Source organism: Cupressus sempervirens, chromosome 2 (assembly GCF_028749045.1).
Source record: "Cupressus sempervirens isolate cs-2001-9-10 chromosome 2, ASM2874904v1, whole genome shotgun sequence".
NCBI classification, from domain to species: domain Eukaryota; kingdom Viridiplantae; phylum Streptophyta; class Pinopsida; order Cupressales; family Cupressaceae; genus Cupressus; species Cupressus sempervirens.
In genome coordinates, this window is record NC_143119.1 from 397,956,470 (window position 1) to 397,978,319 (window position 21,850).

The window sequence follows — 21,850 nt, forward strand, 5'->3', positions numbered from 1 at the left end:
TCCTTTTTCATAGCTTCATGTACTGGTTCCTCTCTAACAAAGGTAGGATGCTTGGGTTTGTCTACTATTCTGGAAAGAGCTCTATGAGCTCTACGCGACCCACTACACTCCTATTATCTCATTGTTCCTGATTCTATCTATCTTGTGCATTAATGCGCTCAACCATGGTGGTGAATTTCTGCAAAGCCTGTGCCATTCACTCTTGTCCTATAACCATTGCTCTATAAAATTACCTTATTTCCTTATCCTCATTCCTATTGTCTCTTGGTGGGATATGCTATTTCCTATCACCCATGATGTCTAGCTGCCTGTAAAAATCTTGTTCCCTATCAAATAAAGCTTGCCTACAAGTGGAAAATATGTGAGAGTCAATCATAGATGGCTGCATGTGATTACTAAACCCTCGGGATGGCATGATTTAGCTTTGATACCAATGCAATAACCCCAACAAGTTACAACTTCTTCAAACACAAAAATCTTCTCTAGTTCAGTTGTTTGACATTTTGTCAAACACTTTTCAAGCAAGCTCTGATACCAATGTAATATCCTCTTACAAGGAACTAATATGCAAGTGCAATTCTTTTGGTATTTTCAATGCAAATACATGGAAACTAGATATGAAATGCATACCTACAACCAACTGACATTTTGACAAACAATTGACATACAATAATGACTACAAATGCCAATATTTGATTCTGAATTATCACAACAAAAACATATGCTTATGAAGTACAATGATAAATATTAATAGTTGCAAGAGGAACCTAATAATAGTGATGCCCAAGAATGGAAATGAATCAAACATAGATATTGCAACGTGACATCATGCATGCAGACTATAGCAGCCAAAATCTATTCTCCAATTTAAGCATAAATAGAACCCTTGAATTGAAGCTCTCCCGAATACCAAATTCAATGGATATTTCACCACCTCAAATGGTTGCAACACTGAAGAGTTGATGTTCTCCAGTGGCTGACTAAAATCAGAAACCTTAGTTTCTTCTCAAAACTTAATATCAAATGCAATTCACAATAATCAGATGATAAACAATGAAGCTCTCACCTCTATTTATACTTTTCCTTCACCCTTCTAGAGGGAAATAAAATATTTAATAATTGCATTATCTAGAAGTTTCTCCCTTTCCAATAATTAATGTGCTTTTAGAAAATTAAATTACTAGAAGTTTTCCCCTTCCAATAATCAATGCACTCGCAAGAAGCTTCTCTCTTACAATACAATAATTAATTGTGCTTCTAGATAATTAAATTACTAGAATTTTCCCCCTTCCAATCATTAAAAAAACTCTCAATTAATTAAATTAATTAAATATAAAGTTACCTTTTTCTTTTAATTTATTTAATGACTTTATAATAAATTAATTTAATCAATTTCTACTTATTTCTCCGCTTAGCCTTTAGAGAATGTCAAGGCTAAGAACTCCACTAAGTTGCTAAAAACATGGGGACATTACAACGGAGGAGTGAAGAATTGATTTAGCCATCTTTTTTATATGTATAAATTGAATGGCATGTCTGTGCAAATTCATAGGAACATTTTGGTCTTCCCATGGATAATTGATGTCAAAGTCATGTTTTCCCAACATGCCAAGATCATTTAAGTTAGAACTATTTGCAAGGCCCAGTTGGGACAAAGATTCCCACTCATTCATTTGCAATGAATCATGTATATCCATTTTACCATCTGATTCATTATACTTTTCCAGGACATCTTCAACCTAATCAGTGTGGTCCACGTGTCAAACATTATACGCTTTTGTATTGAATTGGTTGCAATGTCTTCTTTGTCCAAACCTATATCTACTTGGATCTCTCAAAAGTGTTTGTACATGAGAAATTCACTCCAACAAAATAATTCAAAATGTTCAGAGTCTTCTTTTGGAACTGTAAAACAAATTGGAAATACTTGTACTATTATTGTTTCCTTTCTTATTCTCCATTTGTTTTCTTTGCAAGATGCAACATATGTGTAGGATCTTGTTAATTCAATTAGTGTAAGTAGTTCTAGGTTAGTTGGACGTTCCATGGAGGCTTGTATTTAGATAGATTTTATTTTGATACCATCAATTATTTGTTTAAGATAATGCAACACTTTTCTCCCCACATTAAAAGACATAAATTGGTGATTGTGATTCACAAGAGGCAATTTTTGAAGCATATAACATGTTTCTAATTGCACTAATGTCTCTTTTAGCAATAATTTTGGCCATAAACTTTTGGTATACATTGATGGTGTTGTCGCCTAGATTTGAATCTAAACAAATTCTAGCCAACATCTGAACACAATTTTCATATTTTTTTTCAGCTTTGGAAGCATACTTGGAAATGTATTTGAGAATCAGAGCTTGAAATGTAATAGGTTGACAGTTTATATTTTCTCTTTGTATTGATAACATTTTTGGGCTACGGGTGTTCAACCTCTCATCATTTCTAGTTGGTTTAAAGGATGTGTATTGTGATTCAACAGAGTGTAACAATGATTGTTCACATTCTTTCTAAGGACCTTTATTACTAAAATAAAATTGAACAAACTATTTTAAAAAAAAATGCTAAAACTAAAAAACAAAAGTAAAAACAATCCACATGCAATTTTTGTTATACATACATGCGAAGTAAAAGAAAAAATAATAATCAATCACAGTTGATCGTGCACCTTCACAAATAGCTAATGCTGAAATGTAAGTATTACAAATCAAGCATTAAATATGAATTTCCTATCCACAAATTATAAATCATCCCTATCTATACAACCTGGTGAATGCTCATTAATTTTATAACATTTCCTCAAATTCAATGCAACTTGTAACAATTGTGATTCTCTCATAAAAAAAATATTGAATTTACATAAAAATCTAATATTGTACCTAACCCCACAATACATTGGGCTCTACATGAGCTTTGATGAAGTAATCAGTTACCCACTTAATTGCATCAAGAGCATTATTCATCTACCGTATAGTAGCAATTTGCTACTCGTACTCAATAATACTCCAACTCAACATTATCATTGTGAATGCTATGGGCAGTCCAAATTTCACACAATCTCTAGCATCATAATACCCACCCACCAAATCAACCTACAATTCAAACAAACAAAAATCATTCAATATATTGTAAAAGTGCAAGTACCATGTCCTACTTAGTAATTTCCACATCATCTAATTGCTAGAAATACATAAATGAACAAACCAAACCCTAGTTTGAAAAGTCAATAATCATTTCATTAATTGTAATCAAGATTAACTATTGAGTTTACCATAACAATATATAACTACACAGTATTATCTAAGACATTGACCTACATGTCATTCATCTATAAAAATGTGTAAAAAAAAAAAAAAACTACATCAAGATCGGTATAGATAAACTATCCATTGTACAAACGTACATTACAAAGATCATCATCAAATGATTGTTTACATTACATCAATGGTAGACTTATCATAGTGCTTCAAACATGTATCCATTTGTGTGATCCAGTTTCCCAACCATCAGATGTCATCCATCTACTATCGGAGATGGGAGTGTGGCCCAGACACTTTTACCATGCCAACCATGAAGTGTTTAGCTCCTCCAGGGTTCTTCCTAACATGAAGAATGCCTTGACCTTGGCACGAGGAGCCTAGCGACTTGGAACAAAAGTGTTTAGCTCCTCCAAGGTTCTTCCTAACATAAAGAATGCCCTGACCTTGGCACGAGGAGCCTAGCGACTTGGAACAAAAGGATTAGATAGATCTAGTGCAACCATGAAAGACACTACTTTCCACATATGGCTAAGTAGTCTAATAAAAAATAAATATAAATATCTAACATATCCACACATATGCAGTACAAGAAATAACATGATATCTACTCAAACTCATATGCATTAAAATTAAACATATCTGTACATATGTAGTAATATAAAATGACTTTAGCCAAAACACTTTCATACTATATCCATCTCTAACTATTTATAACCTAATTACACCGAACCATAAGGAATCTAAAATGTACTCAAAAGAAATGTATGCTTAGATTTTAACAACACTCCTTATGCTCTATCTACATATAGGCATATGGTCAGTCAAGATTGCACGTAAGAGCTCAAGGATTATTGCACATGTTTCATTCTATACCACTAAGGGGGGCATTTACTTACTATGATATCTCAATGTAACTTATATTGCATTTCAAGCAAGGTAAAATCATATAATGAATTTTTAGTCAGCTCTTAACCACAGTTCTACTTAATAAACTTCCATACATTATTAAATCATTGCTAAAAGCTACAATAGCATTCTTCTACAATGGAGGATACTACACCATAGTCTATGATATTCTACCATTCATACATAGAAGAAGGAATGTGAATAAAGGATTCAATATAATGTTATGGTAAATATCTAAAAACAATTTTGATACTATTGACATATATATACATAAAAAAAAGGTAACAACTTTCTAGATCAAGTACTAATAAAGTAGAAGGAAAATGTGAATTCATTAGTATGGTGCTAGCAAGGTAGTCATGACTCAAATTTCACAAGAAGAAGCACCAAAATGTAATTCCAAAATGAATTGAGATGTTTCTAATTTATATTAATGATAGATTCAACACACTATTCAGTTTAGTCTAACAGTCATCCTACTACGAGTCCAGTGATCATAAAATACTATGCTTCTTATGCATTTAAATCTAATTCATTCCAGCTTTCTATAATTTCTAAAGCAATAGTATTAGAGTATACTATATTGACTATATAATGCAATTTTCAATAGAATAGCAAAGACATGCTTGACTATTCATATGATGTAGTTAACAATGACATAGAAGTAAATTGATTGAGTGATTTAGTCCATTTAACATTGTAGACATTCTCAGCCACTCAAATGGCTTCAATCAAATACATAGAGGATCTACAATATGTATGAGTGTCATCAGATGAGAGCAACCTTGCTCATTCTCCATACACACAATTGGACTCTTATAAATAGGAGGCTTGACTTGACAGGAAAACACCATCCCTTTAGGTAAGAGGTTTTCTTCATTAATTGAAAAGCTCTCAAATAGAAGTAATGTTATCTTATCATTATAACCACACCTATAGATACTTCCTATTTATGTTTGAATATCTTCTAACTAGACACATTTTCCAGGACTATTACGTTATTGGGGCAAAGAAATCACACACATCCACATATTTCACTCTATATTTCCTAGTTGTGACTTCACAGGTTGATCAAGAAGGAGTGGAATGATACCCAAGCTCCAATGTCTGCATGCATCTAAATGGAAGGAAATACCAATAAAAAAAATCTATGTAGCTTGATAAAAGAGAAACATCGAAATAGAGAAAATACACCTTTAGTGAAGATAATAGTGACAAACCTCTAAGTATGAGTAGATCCATGATATAAATATAATTTTGTTTACACCATCTTATCCCAAAAGTAGGTGGTTACAATCAACTTCATCTGGTTTGTGGCCTCCCCACAATTTCATCCTAGCCAACTTTGTTCTCCTTTCTCTCCTAGCCAACCTTTTTTTTTTCCAAACTAGTAACGGTATCTATTTTAATCTTTAAGGTGTAACTAACTCCACGTAACTGACTCTACGCCCCATTCCTGAGAATCAATCACATTTCTCCTTATCAAATCACACCTCCAAAAGAATAGTTCATTTCTAACTAATATAAGGTTACTAATTTAGAACTAATTCATCCATGTGGAGGTGAATCTTCAATATTATTCAGGTAATGGGAACATGGTTTGTGACAGAAAGAGACTATAATTCATTCATTATTAGTTAATCTGGTATTTCATTGTTTGATCAAAAAGATTTTGTAATTCTTAAATCAATAGAAAAAATTGTCTTTATAAAGATGTTCAAGCTAATCATTTGATAAAAAAGATTGTGTAATCTTTGAATCAATAGAAGTTTTTTTAATCTGGCCCACGCTAATCATTCCACAAAAAATATGCAATAGCCTATAGAACAATGGTAAAATTGCAAGTATTTCATTTAGGAGGTCTTGAATTTGAATCAATGAAAAAAAATCTTAAGATTTCTTTCACTGTTCATTTGATTAAATAAATTTTTTAATTTCTTAAATCAATACCAAAATTTATATTTGTGAACTCCTTCACACTACATGCAACATACATTTGTGATATCAATAAAAAAAATTATTTTTACATTTTCTTCACATCTAAAAGATAGGTGGAGTCTACTGGAACCTAACACATAATAATAATTAATCTTAAAAAATAATAATAATAAATAATCTAAGCTTCCTTTGATTGCATTGCATAAATACATACCCCTTGTATGGATCCATCTTGTAGACAAAATTGCCTCTCCATGTGACCCTCTAATTAGTAGGCAGATTACCAGACCTTTGTGCCCCTACAAACAACAAACTTTTAGCTAATGCATCACTATAATCAGCCTCAAATCCTCTAACACTGACTCCATTGATACAAAATAACAGAGCAAAGGAAAACATAGTTAAAAAGTTTTTCTGATCTCCATTAAAGATCAACACATTCCAAGCCTAAGCCTTGAATAGCTGCCAACTAGGAATGTGTGTGTGTGTGTGTATATATATATATATATATATATATATCAATCTAAAAAATCATTTCTCCCTTCTTATTGACTTATTCTCTTCTTATTTAACAATGGGGCTTGTTGTATGCAGTTCATTATTTATATGATTGAGAAGTGTATTTAAAAATGGGTGATTGTTATAAGTCATAACTATAAAATCGATGTTGAGGTGAGGCACTTCTCTTGGGTCTATTTTAATCTTGTATTTATTCTCCTTGCTATTCTTTTGTAGAGATTGAGAGTTCTATCTATTTTTATATCAAAGGGAAAATCATAATCAATTTAGTGCCACAATATTGTAACTACTTATTCTTTGCTCAATCACCTTTCACTAAATATGAAGTGGTAGATTTCTAGACTATTTCATAGATGCATCCATGCAAAAGTCATCATTATGTGATAATTTATCATTGGTCATCTTAAGGGCTAGAATGCCTTCCTTTTCAATTTAAGGACTTTTTCAATTTAAGAACATTAACTTAGTGTACTTTTCAAATGAACTTTTTGAGAAAGAACATTAACTTAGTGTACTTTTCAAATGAACTTTTTAATTTTCTTTCTCAAATGTTCCAAAGTTTGCATGGAATAATGAAGTGCTATTATTATTTATTTAGAAGATGCTTGTATAAATGAGAAAATATTGGCTTAATTATATATAAATTTAGATGAAAAGTATGATCATGTATTGGATAGTAATAAAAGAATAATGCTTAAAATAGTATTGTGATGTACATTATGGGGTGGCTTAATTAAGTAGATAACTAAATTGAATAGTCTCAAATAAATATTTAATTGTACAATTTATAATAATCAAACACAAATAAAATCAAGCAATAATATAAAATTTTCATACATATAGAATAAATTAGTTTAAATTTTGAGAATTAGATTTATTGGTACAAATACAATTCATGTGGACAACACTAGTAGTATAGTTGACACATGAGAAGATTCTTTCAAGGATTTTGAGCCAAATATTGACAATTTGGTAGGTTATACAAGTTCAGAGGATGAAGAAAAGAAGGATGAAGATGAAGAGAAGAAAGAGGAAGACAAAAAGGAAGAGGAGAAATAGAATGAAGAAGATGAAGAGAAGAAAAAGGAAGTCAAAAAGGAAGAGGAGAAAAAGAGTGATGATCTAGCTACTTTAGTAGATGAACGAAAGAAAATTGATCAAAATTTGTAAAGAAATTGAAAGTGATTACTCATGAAACATCTTTGGTTGTGCCCTAGTTGAAACATATTGAAACTAAGGTTGAAAAGGTTGTTTTCCAGTATGAAGATTCTAGTCTACTAGTTACTCCTATGAGAAGTAAAAAGACACCTAGTTCTTCTAAATCACCATTCAAATTGTTAAAAATAGATTGATATAAGTATGATAAATGTGTTTTAATCATTATTTTTCCAGTGATGTCAAACTTGCTACTTATTGGTAAGACAATTGCTTATATGATTTAAGTACTTTCATTTGTTTGATTGATGAAGAGGATTTGATCAAATGAGGTAACAATAGCACCTAGAGGAAAGGTTGAGTTATGATATGAAAAAGAGTATAAGGATCAGTTAAGATAGTGATATTATAGTGCATTGATAATCTACTTAAGATTGCAAAGGTTGGTTACACTAAGTGAGTTAGAAGAACAAGTTAAATGAAGTTTCTTCTTCCAAGCTTGACCGAGTGGATAGTAGGTGCCGAGAAAAGTTAGTGCAAGCCAAGCAAAAAATCAATTGGAGCTGAGCAAAGTCAATTTTAGTGTAAGCCAAGTGAAACAGTGTAAGTGGAGTAAAGTTTAGTTGATGCCAAGCACCAACAAACTTTAGTTTGTGCCAAGTGTTTTGACAGTGGATGATCATAAGAGAGTGTCAACATTATGAGAAAGATCAAGAATTTGTTGAATTTGAGCTGACAAGTTTTTTTTTTGGATTGTGTGAACTGTGTGGAAGATAAGATTAATGAGTTGGTGGCACAAAATTCAAGATGAATCATTTTGAGATGAATTCAAAGAGGATTGAAGGAGAAGTTTCTAGAAGGGAATAAAATGAAATGAAGGGTAGATTCATTGAATCCTATCTAATCTAACCTAACCCTAAAATGGACGATGGAGGTTGAAACAACAAAATATCTTAATTCTCTATTTATAGAGATGGTTGGTTAGAAGCAAGAGTTGATGTGTGAGAACCTAAGGAAGACAAGGAGTCTAGGTTATTTGCTTCATTCAGTGAGCTAGGAGAAGAGACTACATTGGAAAACAAAGCAAGAAGGCTTAAGGGTATGGATGCTTGAAGGGTGAACAAGCTATCAGAGCTGAAGAGTGTGAAAGCTAAGCAGAATGGAGGACCAAAACATAGATATGTAATTTTCAAATGAAGGTGTAAGTTGTTATCAAATCAAGCCTTATTATTACTCTCTAATCATTGTATCAGTCTAAGGTAAATCCTTTGGATTAAGGTTGACCTAATAGTCATTTGTAAATCCTTTAACTAGGTGACATTCCAAGTGAATGATCTAAAATCCTCTAACAAGGCTCAATCCTAACTATAATGCCCCACTGGGAGAACCTTGGAAACAAGGATGAAATAAAAGCAAGATAAAAAAAATTTAAAACAAGTGTAAGTGTACATGATAACAACATACACAGATCACAAAGATCACAACGGAAGACTGACAATCATCCAAACACCAACAAATTTCCAAATGCCACTACTAACCAAAAACATAAACAAGAAAAAATAAGAGATCAACCAAGCTAAAAGACAAATGTTGACTCCTGAAAATGGCTAAGTCTAAAATCCTGAAGCCCTAAAATTTGGCTAAGTCTGAATTTCTGAAGACCTAAAATTTCCTAGAATCTTTATCTTAGCTCATAGAGGCCTGGAACCTATCTCAAAAGATTTGTCACATATATTAAAATGTATCTTAAGTATCAACTTATACTTAAATGATATATTTTAAACCCCTTAGGAAATTTATTTTGAACTAGGAAGGTGTAAAACCTAAAAGGGTGTCCAAAAACAATTTCCAAAATTTTCTCTAACAAGCCTAGATAGCCCTTGTTTTTCGCACGAGAACATTCCTTGCTAGAATTTTGCGTGAAGAAGTGCATCATGTCATGCGAAGAAGTGCCTTTTCATGCAAAGAAGTGCATTTTTGTGCAAGGAAGTGCCTGGCCATACCACTGAGACACCCCAAGATTGGTGTAGGGTTTCGCGTAAAGAAAGTGCCAAGCCACATGAAGAAACTCAACATGTCATGCAAAGACTTGCATCCTCGTGTGAGAAAGTGCATTATCATACAAGATCCCAAATCAACACGCAATAATGAAAAGTAGTAAAAAGCTAATAAATCTAAGAATGAATTTCTTCCACACCAGGGAGTATTGGATCCACATTTCAAGGCAAGAACACTCAAACCATAACTAAAAGATGACAAAATGGAAGTAACATCTAACCATCTAATCATACATCTAAGTAAAGGAATAGAAGGGAAACATCGTAGAGTATTGAAAGCAACATTGCAATAAATGGAAATAACATCACAATGAGTAGTATAAGCAAGCTAAGTATGCGGTTCCTCCTAACCGTCAATAGCATCATAAGACCATCATGGGCCCTAGCCATCCCCTGTGTGTAACATCCCATGCCTGTAATATCCCAAGCCACCAATTAGATCATCAATACTATCATAATAAGGATGCCACTACTAAACATGCTGCAACATAGGCATAAGGAAATCTAACATACTAGAAGTAAAGCATAAGATAATCCTACAAGTAGATAACATCACCTAAGTGTTAATCATCATAGAAAGGAAATGCGTAAATAATAACATCATCTAAACATGATATACAAGCATCTCAATGAAAGCATGAATCACCATAAAGCATACTCCAGAACCTGAAGCGCCAAGTGAACACATCCAACAATGGTTGCACTAGGATGAGAGACCATTTTTGTACACCGGTACCTAACAGTGGTATAGGTAGCTATGCCTCCCAACCATGTGGCACCCGTAGGTCCACACTTGCCATGCTGATGGAGATAAAGATCCAACCACAACACACCAAAAATAACATCCATGGCTAACACACACGCCAAGCAGTATGATGACTGAATCCAAGACATAGACAATGCATAAACTACAGGTCTTGGTCAGACATCTCAATGGGCTACTATGTAGGGGCTGACATCATGGAGAGTCGCTTGGCATCGACAAGCCAAGCTAGTATTGGTAGCATCAACTTCCCAATGGAAGGCGCACAATTCTAGGCTGCATCAACTTCCCAATAGAAGGTGCACAATTCCCACTTTTTAATTATCTTATATTTTATTACCACCCAAATGTTTTAATTTAATTATCACTTATATAAAACTTCTTCTACCAACCAATGGGAAATAGTCACCAGGTTGGAGGATAGAAGCCCCTCCATATGCTATCCTACCCTACCCATGCTTATCCATTGATGAGTGCCTATAGGCATGCAAATTCCCAACTCAACCTTAATGATCATAACTTCCAAAAATACCATGGAAGATCAGGCCCTGCAGGTCACCCAAAAAATGTACATGCACGTACTCGTGTGTGGTGCCCCACCATCATGAAGATCAAACATAAGGACTAGATGAGAACACACAGTTGAAAGTCCCTCAACTAAAGATAGAATCGAGAGGATAGATGCAACATGCATCCCAATGCAGCATAAAGTGCAATAGTGGTCTAACGCATATCCAAACAAATCATCTAGGTCCATAACCCACATTGTGCCAAGAAAACCCAAGAAAATAGGATGTCATGCAAAATGAGGCAAAAACCCCAAAATTGGAAAAATTCTAAAATTAAAACACATTTGGCCTTTGGGTGCAAAAACCCCGAAAATCCAAAAATAAATGAATTCAAAAATTGTATGTGAAAACTGTAAGCATAACAGCTCAAAATCCCAAACCCCCATCTCGAAAATAGGGAAAATGTTTATACTCGACCAACTGGGCAGAACTAGCAAACAAAAACAGAGGGGAATACTAGTAACATACTGCTACAAGAAATGGAAGCTGAAACATAGCAAAAACAATAAAATGAGAAAGCCCTACCTAACAGAAAAAAGGGGCAGAAATGGAAACTCGCACAATAAAACAAATTGTCCACCGAATCTACCAAAAATCATGGCAAAGCAAGGTCTACCCAAGCCGAATCCAATGAGGCCAACCTCGCGGAGATCCCACGCTCATAGCTCCCAGAATGAACAGAAATCAAAATCCTTCAAAAAAGGATTCTCAAAAGAGCTCTCCAAATTCTCAAATCCAAATTAGAAAAAGTGAGGAATTAAATTCCTCTTTCAACACTTATTCACTTTTTTAGTGAATTGTCAATTAGGGCAAATAGCCAACTATAGCAAGTAGAGTCTGAATTGACTCAAATGCAAATAGGTTATTCTTCATAACAGAAATTCACCTAAGGCAAAGCTACCAAAAATTAAATCCGAAAAGATTTGAAACCCAAAATCATAGAAAATCACTTAACACTTTTGCAACAGAGCGAACCTCTAAATGCATAGACACACTCACTGGTCTAATCACATAATGCAAATGAGTTCACATTTACTAATCACCAAAATGTTTTAATTTAAAAAATGAAATAAGGATACATCAACAATATAGGGATGACATTGGTAAAATATGAATAGCTAAATCACTAACTCCATAAGTCACTACTAAGGATATAAATCTTGCACACTAAAATACACGATCAAGTGCAACTGCATATAATATAATAGTCGAAGCAATTAATGCATTAAATAACTAATTAATCCATTTACACCACTCATGTTCATAGAAAGCATAAAGATACATGAATGAAGTAAATAACCATAGCATAAAATCCAATAAACCATAAAACTAGATATGATCATAGATCTACTATCATCTCAAAATAGCATCAACATGCAAATACGATAAACTAAACAACATAGCAGTATAGCATCTATTGTACTGAATCAAACTATAACATCTAACCCTCAGGTCATCTCAAGGTATATGTAATAAGAGTACCACTTGTATCTCTCAAATCAAAATAGACAAGGTACAGATTACAAACATGAGAGGCACTACATTCTCCCCCACTAGCATAGGCTTACTCCTGGAAGCCAGCAAAAAGATAGGGGTACAATCCCCTCAATTGTGTAGCATCTTCCCAAGTTGTAGAGGTCTCATCACTTGGGTCCCATTGGACCCTTACCTGCTTTATGTCCCGACCTCACAAGGTCAGCCTCCAGTGCTATAGGATACAAATGGGCTCCAAAGTAAGCTACTCATTTGCTACTTGTAAAGCATCCCAATCAAGAACATGGGTCACATCCAAAATATATTGCCTCAAAATAGAAACATGGAAAACATCATGGATGTACGATAGGCTAGGTGGCAATGCTAGTCGATAAGCAACAAGACCAATCCTCTCGAGGATCTCAAAAGGTCTGACAAAATGTGGCACCAACTTAGAGCCTTTCTCATAATGGATGGGGCTCTTCCTTAGATGCACTCGCAAAAACACCATGTCACCAGCAAAAAAGTGACAATCCAACCTATGGGCATTTGCATACTTCTTCTGCCTATCCTATGTAATAGCCAAATGCTCCCTAATGCGAAAAACCTACTGCTCTATATCCTAAAGCATCTCTAGACCCAAAAGAACTCAATCCTCTAAATAATCCCAACTCAAAGGGGTATGGCATGGCCTACCATACAAGGCTTAAAAAGGTGACATGTGAAGAGAACTATGATACCCGTTGTTGTATGCAAGCTCAACAAGGTACAAATAGTCCTCCCACTTTAGCTACTTGTACATAACATACATGCGAAGCATATCCTCCAGAACTTGATTCACTCTCTCAGTCTAACCATCAATCTCTGGGTGATAAGCTAAACTAAAATTGAGTTACGCACCCAAAGCATATTGGAGAGACATCCACAGTGCAAAAGTAAACATTGAATCTCTATCCAAAATAATTTGATGAGGAATCCCATGCAAATGAATAATATTTGCCAAGAAAACATGCGCTACAAAAGAAGCTATGTAAGATTCTCTCATGGGTGAAAAATGTGCTACCTTGGACAACTTGTCTACCGTCACCGTGATACAATCATGTCTCCACGATGACATAGGCAACCTTGTGATAAAATCAATAGATATCATATCCCACTTCCACTCTAGAATGGTATGTGGCTGCAAAAGACTTGTCGGATGCTGATGCTCTACCTTCACTCTTTAGTACTCAAGACATCTAGCAATAAAATCAGCAACATTACATCTCATCCCTACCCAAAAGTATGGTTGTTTGAGATCAGCATGCAACTTCTTGACTCCAGGATGTGTGAAATATGGTGTATGGTGCACTTCTAACAAAACTAAGGTATGAAGATCACCTAACATGGGTACATAGATACCCCCATGTGATGCACATAACCTTAAAATCTCCCCTCAAGGCTATGTCTGGACTCAATCTTCACCCTCACTTCCTGATACCAAGTGTCACTAGGCAAAGCCTCTAAGATATGGTCTCACAAATTCACTCCAAAGGAAATCACTGATACCTCATGTCACCTCCTACTCAAAGCATCTGTGATGAAATTCTCCTTCCCTTTAATGTAATGAACATCAAAGTCATACTTACACAGAAACTCCATCCAACAACATTGTCATGCATTTAGGTTTGGCTGAGTAAAGATATACTGCAAGCTCCTATGATTGCTATGCAATTCAAACCTATGTCCCAAAAGAAAATGCCTCCAATGGACAAGTGCATGCACTACAGCCATGAGTTCTAAATCATGAGTGGGGTAGTTAAGCTCATGGTCCTTGAGTTTCCTAGAGTCATATGCAATCACTCGACCATCTTGCATCAACACCGCACCTACACCTTCCAATGAAACATTTATGCAAATCATGAAATCACCTACAAGATTAGGCATTGCAAGGACTGGTGCACTGGTCAAACACTCCTTAAGAGTATTAAATGCTACCTCACACTGGTCTGACCAAACAAGCTTCTTCTCTTTCCTCTAAAGAGAAGTGATGGGATGAGCTACTCATGAGAAATCCTTCATGAAGTGACAATAGTAGCCCACCAATCCTATAAAACTACAAACTTCTAGGACATTAGTGGGTACCGACCAATCCATGATAGCAAAAATCTTTTCCAAATCCACTACAATTCCATCACCTATAATGATGTGTCCCAAATACTTCACCTCGAACTGGAAAAACCCACATTTACTCAAGTTTCCATACAATTGATGGTCTCTCAAGCACTATAATACCTGACATAAATGGACTTCATGCTCCTCTACAGTCTTTGAATAGATCAATATGTCATCCAAGAATACAATGAAATACTAATTGAGGTAAGTTTGAAATAAACCATTCATCAAACTCATAAATACTAATGGCACATTGGTTAACCTAAAGGGCAAAACTATGAACTCATAATGCCCATATCATGTACGAAAAGTTGTTCGATGAATATTAGTCTTTTGGATACAAAGCTGATGGTATCCTCACTTAAAGTCAATCTTTGAGAACACTCGTGCTCCCTTCATCTGATTGGACAAGTCATCTATCCTTAGCAAAGGATAATGGTTCTTTACTGTCACCTTATTCAACTGTCAGTAGTCAATGCACAAACACAAAAATTCATCCTTCTAATTCATGAAGATGACTGGTGCATCCCATGGGGATACACTAGGATGAATATGGCCCTTGGCCAACAATTTCTCCAACTACAATTTGAGCTCACTCAACTCTTGAGTAGTCATGTGGTAAGGAGCTCATGAAATCAGCTCCACTCCTAGTACAAGCTCAATCTAAAAATCAATGTCACGCTATGGTGGCATACCTAGAATCTCATCAGGAAACACATCAACATACTCATGAAGGAGGGGGCGATCATCAAGTGTTACCATACAGCTCTCAATTTCCTCAAGATCACTTAGAGATACAAGAAACAAATGGCAATCTTTCTACACACTTTGCTTCAGTTGATTAGCTGAGATCATATGAAGTGAAATTGGTCTCAGAACTCCCAAAAGTTCTACCTGCCCATCCTTCTAATTCATGAAGATGACTGGTGCACCCCATGGGGATACACTAGGATGAATATGGCCCTTGGCCAACAATTCCTCCAACTACAATTTGAGCTCACTGAACTCCTGAGTAGTCATGTGGTAAGGAGCTCATGAAATTAGCTCCACTCCTAGTACAAGCTCAATCTAAAAATCAATGTCACGCTATGGTGGCATACCTAGAATCTCATCAGGAAACACATCAACATACTCATGAAGGAGGGGGTGATCATCAAGTGTTACCATACAGCTCTCAATTTCCTCAAGATCACTAAGAGATACAAGAAACAAATGGCAATCTTTCTACACACTTTGCTTTAGTTGATTAGCTGAGATCATATGAAGTGAGATTGGTCTTAGAACTCCCAAAAGTTCTACCTGCCCACCTATGTCATCAACACACTACATCATTTTATGACGATAATCAATATTCACCTAATAGGCAGCTAACCAATCCATTCCCAACAAATGTCATAGGATCCTAGAGGTAGAATGCGTAGATCCACTGTGGTGGTGAAGGTTCCCAAATTCAAACTACAACTGCTGACCAATGAGTCTACAACCACTTTAGAACCCATGGTTAACTCAACCTACCACCTATCAACCTGATGCATTGTCACTAGCCCACATCATTGAATAAGAGATGGTGAAATGAAAGAATCAGAAGCACTAGAGTCAAACAAAACTGAAGTTGAAATACCATGCAACATACTTGTAGCCTCGACTACTATACTCTAATGATCTACTTGATAATTGTCAATTGCTACAAAGGCTCTGTGATTTCAACTCACATCTCCTATAGTAGGCTTAGATCTCATTGCGCCCTTACCAGGTCCTAAAGAAGGTTTAATAGAGCACTCAAAAGATTAATGGCCAGGTTGGCCACAAGAGTAACAGTTTCCTATAAAGTTGGGACCTATCCCACAACTACCCTCGGTAGCACTAAGATAAGGTGCACTACCCCTACTAGAATTCTGCTGAGCAGTCAGAGGAGGATGATCCTACTGTGATTTTTGTCCTCAATTCTGTTTATCTCCTTTCTTACCTAAGGTATTAGAAGATTGTCCACCCTTTCCCCAAAACCTCTTATTCTTACAGTGAGGACCACCCTAAGAGGGTGTTGATTGAGTCTGGGCCTTCCTTAAGGACTAAGAATACTATGAATCTTGCCTTGAATTCCTTGCACTTTGGTTCTGAGAACTAGATCTTCTACTGAAACCTCTAGCCAGAATTTCCTCTATAATACGTGCTTTCTCAACAATGAGCACAAGAGTCCTAGGTTGATGCATACAAACTTCTCCAATGAGGGCATCCTTAAGGCCTCAGATGAAATGATGAGCTAGGAGTAAATCATCATTGTTGTAGTATGAATACTATCTAAGCTCAAAGAATCAGATTGCGTACTGATCCACAATCATGTTACCTTGTCGGATTGCATGGAACTCATCAACATGAGCCTCTTTGAACTAAGGAGATAGGAATCTCTCTTGAAACCTCTCCTCAAAGATCTCTTAAGTGAGATTTGCAACACTAAATTGAGTCTTCTATCTCTCAATATTCCACCAAATGGATGTGTGGTCTCTCAACTGCATAATTGCACAACGGGCCCTCATGTTGGTTGAATATGGATACATGGTGAAGCAGTGCTCCATGTCCAACAATCGAGTCTTAGCCTTGAGGCCACTTCCTTTGCCATCAAGCAATGACACTTTGGATTGCTGAAGAGATTTCATGATATCCAATCTGATGGAATCTTCATAGTTGTGGTCCCTACCACCTCGATGGTGCCCCCTTCCATCTGGTAGGGTATGAGAATGTTCATGTTTGTGTTCCTCCTTTCTATGCTCTGACTGATGGGAATCTCCATGATGAGATCCCTCTTCCTAATCATGATCCTATTAGCACTCCTTAACATGAGGGCCCAACCAAGCAAGAATTTCCTTAAGCACTGGCATCAATCCTCCCATGGCATTCTAATTAGCATTACCCTATTCTCCCTCTCCTTCCTACTGTCCCTCCTCACGGTGTTCATTACTACGATTTCCACTACATGTACCACCACGACCACTAGGTCTATGTGTAGGAGGCATCACTATGGGAACAACAAGATAATGTTAGTACAATCAGATCACAAGCATAAGAGTCAAAACCATGAACAACAAGGTATCAAAATAATAACCATACCAATAATAATACACAATGGAAAACAAAAAAATAGTGGAAGCATAACGCAAAGATCCCAATTTTGCAACATGGGCTCTGATAGTAGATGTAATACCTTGTTTGGAGATCCTTGGAAATAAGAATGAAATACAAACAAGATAATTTTTTTTAAAACAATTGTAAGTGTACATGATAACAACATACACGGATCACAAAGATTGCAATGGAAGACTAACAATAATTCAAACACCAATGGATCTCCAATCGCTACTACTAACCAAAAACACAAACAAGAAAACATATGAGATCAACCAAGCTAAAAGACAAATGTTGACTCCTAAAAATTGGATGCTGACTCCTAAAAATTGGCTAAGTCTAAAATCCTAAAGCCCTCAAATTTGGCTAAGTTTGAATTTTTGAAGCCCTAAAATTTCTTAGAATCTTTATCTTAGCTTGTAGAGGTTTGTAACCTATCTCAAAAGATTCATCGCATATATTAAAATATATCTTAAGTATAAGGAATTAAATATACATCAACTTCTACTTGAATGATATATTTTATACCACTTAGGAAATCTCTTTTAAACTAGGAAGGTGTAAAATCTAAAAGGGTGTCCCAAAACAATTTCCAAACTTTTCTCTAACAAGCCTAGATAGCCCCTATTTTTCATGCAAGAACATTCCTTGCTAGAATTCTGTGTGAAGAGGTGCCTTTTTATGTGAAGAAGTGTATTTTCACGTGAGGAAGGGCCTAACCATACCATGTAGTGCCTCTCCCATTTGACTTCTATGAGTCATCCTTATGGATGCAACCTTGCTGATCTTTTGTTGTGATAGGATCATGATTGTGACCCTGAGTGGTCTACACCGTCGAGGTGTTTGGATTTATGTTTCTATATCAGTTGCTTTTTTATGCTTTTGACTGATCTATGAGATTATGATTGTGATTGATGGTTCACTGAGGTTTGTGCTAGTGGTTACCAGGATCGATGTGGTATCATGAGGTTGTTCTGTGATTACCTTGAGATGTGTGCAGAGATTGCACTATGTACTATTACCATGCTACACTAGACTAGGTTCCTGTAGCAGTGGTTAGTCATGTTTATGGCTGTGTTTTCTTTTGTGTTTTAAGTGTCTTTTTGTTGATTATGTAATCAATCATTTTTAAATGCTTAAGTAATTAGAAATGGATTGTTCATGTGGGATTATTTGGTTATGTGCTGCGGACATTTACCTTGTTATATTTTGATCTAAGAGATATTTGTTCTTATGTGATGTTTTTCATTTGAGACGACCCGAGGGTCAGATGTTACACCTTAATTTTAGTATCATAGATTTTAGACTACTATGCTGTTCAGTTAATCATATTGCATGATGATGCCATTTTGAGATGATAGTGTATTTTATGATGATATCTGGTTACTTGGTATTTGGACATATCTCTGATTGCATTATGTGATGGATTTAATGCTATGGTTATTCACTTCATTCTTGCGTTGTTATGCTTTATGCGAACATGAGTGATGTAAATAGATTATTTTAATATAATTAAATAAATGGTTAAATTAGGTGATTTAACACATTATTGCTTCGGCTATGTTATTATATGCAATTGCACTTGATCGTGTTGTTTAGTGTGCAGGATTTATATCCCTGGCAGTGGCTCGTGGAGTTAGTGATTCAACCTTTCATATTTTACCAATGTTGTCCTAGTATGGTCGACGTATCCTTAATTAAAGTGTTTAAATTAAACCTTTCGGTGATTATTAAATTTGAACTCATTTGTATTATGTGATTAGACCAGTAAGCGTGTCTGTGCATTTAGAGGTTCGCATTGTCACAAAAGTTATTAAGGAGATTTTTGTGTTTTTGGGTTTTCGGGCTTTTTAATTGATTTATTTTAATTTCTGGCAGCTTTACCATAGATGAATTCCTATTTATAGGAATAGCCTGTTTTTGTTTGGGTCGATTCGAGGTTTAACTAGATTGGCTGGTTAAATGCCCTAATCGATTATTCACTCAAAAAGTGAATAAGTATCCAAAAAGAAATTTAATTCCTCACTTCTCACTTTTGAATTGGAAAGTTGGAGAGAAAAAACCCAAAATCCTCTTCATGAGGATTTACTGTTTTGTTCGTTGTGGGAGCTACAGGCGTGGGATCGTTGCGTGGTTGAGCTCGTTGGATCTAGCTCAAGAAAACCTTGGATTCTCGTGATTTTTAGCTAGTTTTGTGCATTTTATTTTCTGGTTCAATTTTTCGTTTTGCCCTTTTGGCTATGAGGTAGGGCTTTCTTGTTTTATTGTTTTCGCTCCGTTTCTGCTTCTGTTTTTGGTAGCCATTTGTTTGGAAGCTGAGAACTAGTGTTCCCCTCCATTTCTATATGTGAGTTTTACCCGTTTGGGCGGGTATGAACATTTCCATATTTTTTGGGATGAGGGTTTGGAGTTTTGCACCGTTATGCTGACCGTTTTTGCATATGGTGTCCGATTCCATTTATTTTTGGATTTTTGGGGTTTTTGAACCCAAAGGCCAAATGGGTTTTAATTTTGGAATTTTTCTAAAATTTGGGATTTTTACCTCGTTTTGTGTGCCGCCTTATTTTCTCAAGTTTTCTTGGCACAATGTGGGTTGTGGACTTGGATGATCCATTTGGATATCAGTCAGACTACTCCTGCACTTTTATGTTGCATTGGGATGTGTGTTGCATCCGTACTCCTGACGTTGTGTTCGGTTGAGTGATTTTATACCTGGTGTTATTGTTTCTTTTAGACCTTTGCTTTTGTTTCATGAGTGCTAGGATTTGTGTAGAATCCATACTCTCTGATTGAGGCCGGTTGAGTGAGTTCATGATGTTTGGTCTTGTTGCATCATTGGAATTCGTGTAGAATCCATACTCTCGGATTGAGGCCAATTGAGTGATTTTATGATGTATGGTTTATTGGCTTTGGGATTTGTGTAGAATCCATCCTTCCTGTGTTGCTTTCAGTTGGGTGTTTTCTTTGCATTGTGTTCTCATTCCTGTCCTTGTGTTGTGATTTTTGTGATGGTGGTGCGCCACACACGAGTACGTGTGCGTACATTTGTTGGGTGACTTGCGAGGGTGGATCTTCCGTGGTATTGCCAGAAGTTATGATCATTGGGGTTGGGATGGAAGTATGCATGCCCATGGGCACTTGTCGTAGGATGAGCATGGGTAGGGTAGGGTAGCATATGGAGGGGGCTTCTATCTCATAGCCCAACGATCATGACGCTATGGGTATGGCTGAGAGGAGCTTGATTAAGTGATAACTAAAGAAAATGTGTGATTGGTAATAAAACTTAAGATAATAAAACTTCATGTGATGGTTCCAAGGGAGTACCTCGAGAGGGAAGTAGCTTGCGAGAGTTTCCACATGTGATCCAAGCTTGGGCTTTTCGATGCCAAGCGACTCTCCATGATGTTAGTCCCTACATAGTAGCCTATTGAGTGTTTAACCAGGACCTGTACTCCTTGCATTGTCTTAGGTTCTTGGTTGCAGCCATCATACTGTCTGGCGTGAGTGTTAGCCTTGGATGTTGTGCTTTATGTGTGTTTGTGGTTGGATCATTATCTCCATCAGCACAGCGGGTGTGGATCTACGGGTGCCATGTGGTTGGGAGGCGTAGCTACCTTCACCACTGCTAGGGATCGGTGTATAGAGATGATCTTTGTCCTAGTGCAACCGTTGCTGGATGTCTTCACTTGATACTTCGAGTTCCAGAGTATGCTTTCTTGTGATTTGTGCTTTCATTGGGATGCTTGTATATCATGTTTAGATGATGTTAGTTTATTTGATGCATTCCCTTATCATGATGTTTAGCATATGCTTAGATGATGTTATTTGATTTAGTAGTATATCTGTTGCTTACCGCTGTTTAGCATGTGATAGGTGATGTTCTCTACTGTAGGATTATCTTATGCTTTTCTACTAGCATGTTAGATTTCC

At 35.8% G+C, this 21,850-nt stretch overlaps 1 protein-coding gene across 1 annotated transcript in view; it reads right to left on the minus strand.

The window, feature by feature from the left end:
• Positions 1-2,990: 2,990 nt before the first annotated feature.
• LOC149572816 (endoglucanase 11-like) overlaps positions 2,991-21,850 on the minus strand; it is a 78,273-nt gene continuing 59,413 nt past the window's right edge. The window contains exon 10 of the mRNA XM_089815888.1: positions 2,991-3,098. Within this exon, the coding sequence (XP_089672014.1) occupies positions 2,991-3,098 (108 nt within the window). The remainder of the gene's footprint in view (positions 3,099-21,850) is intronic.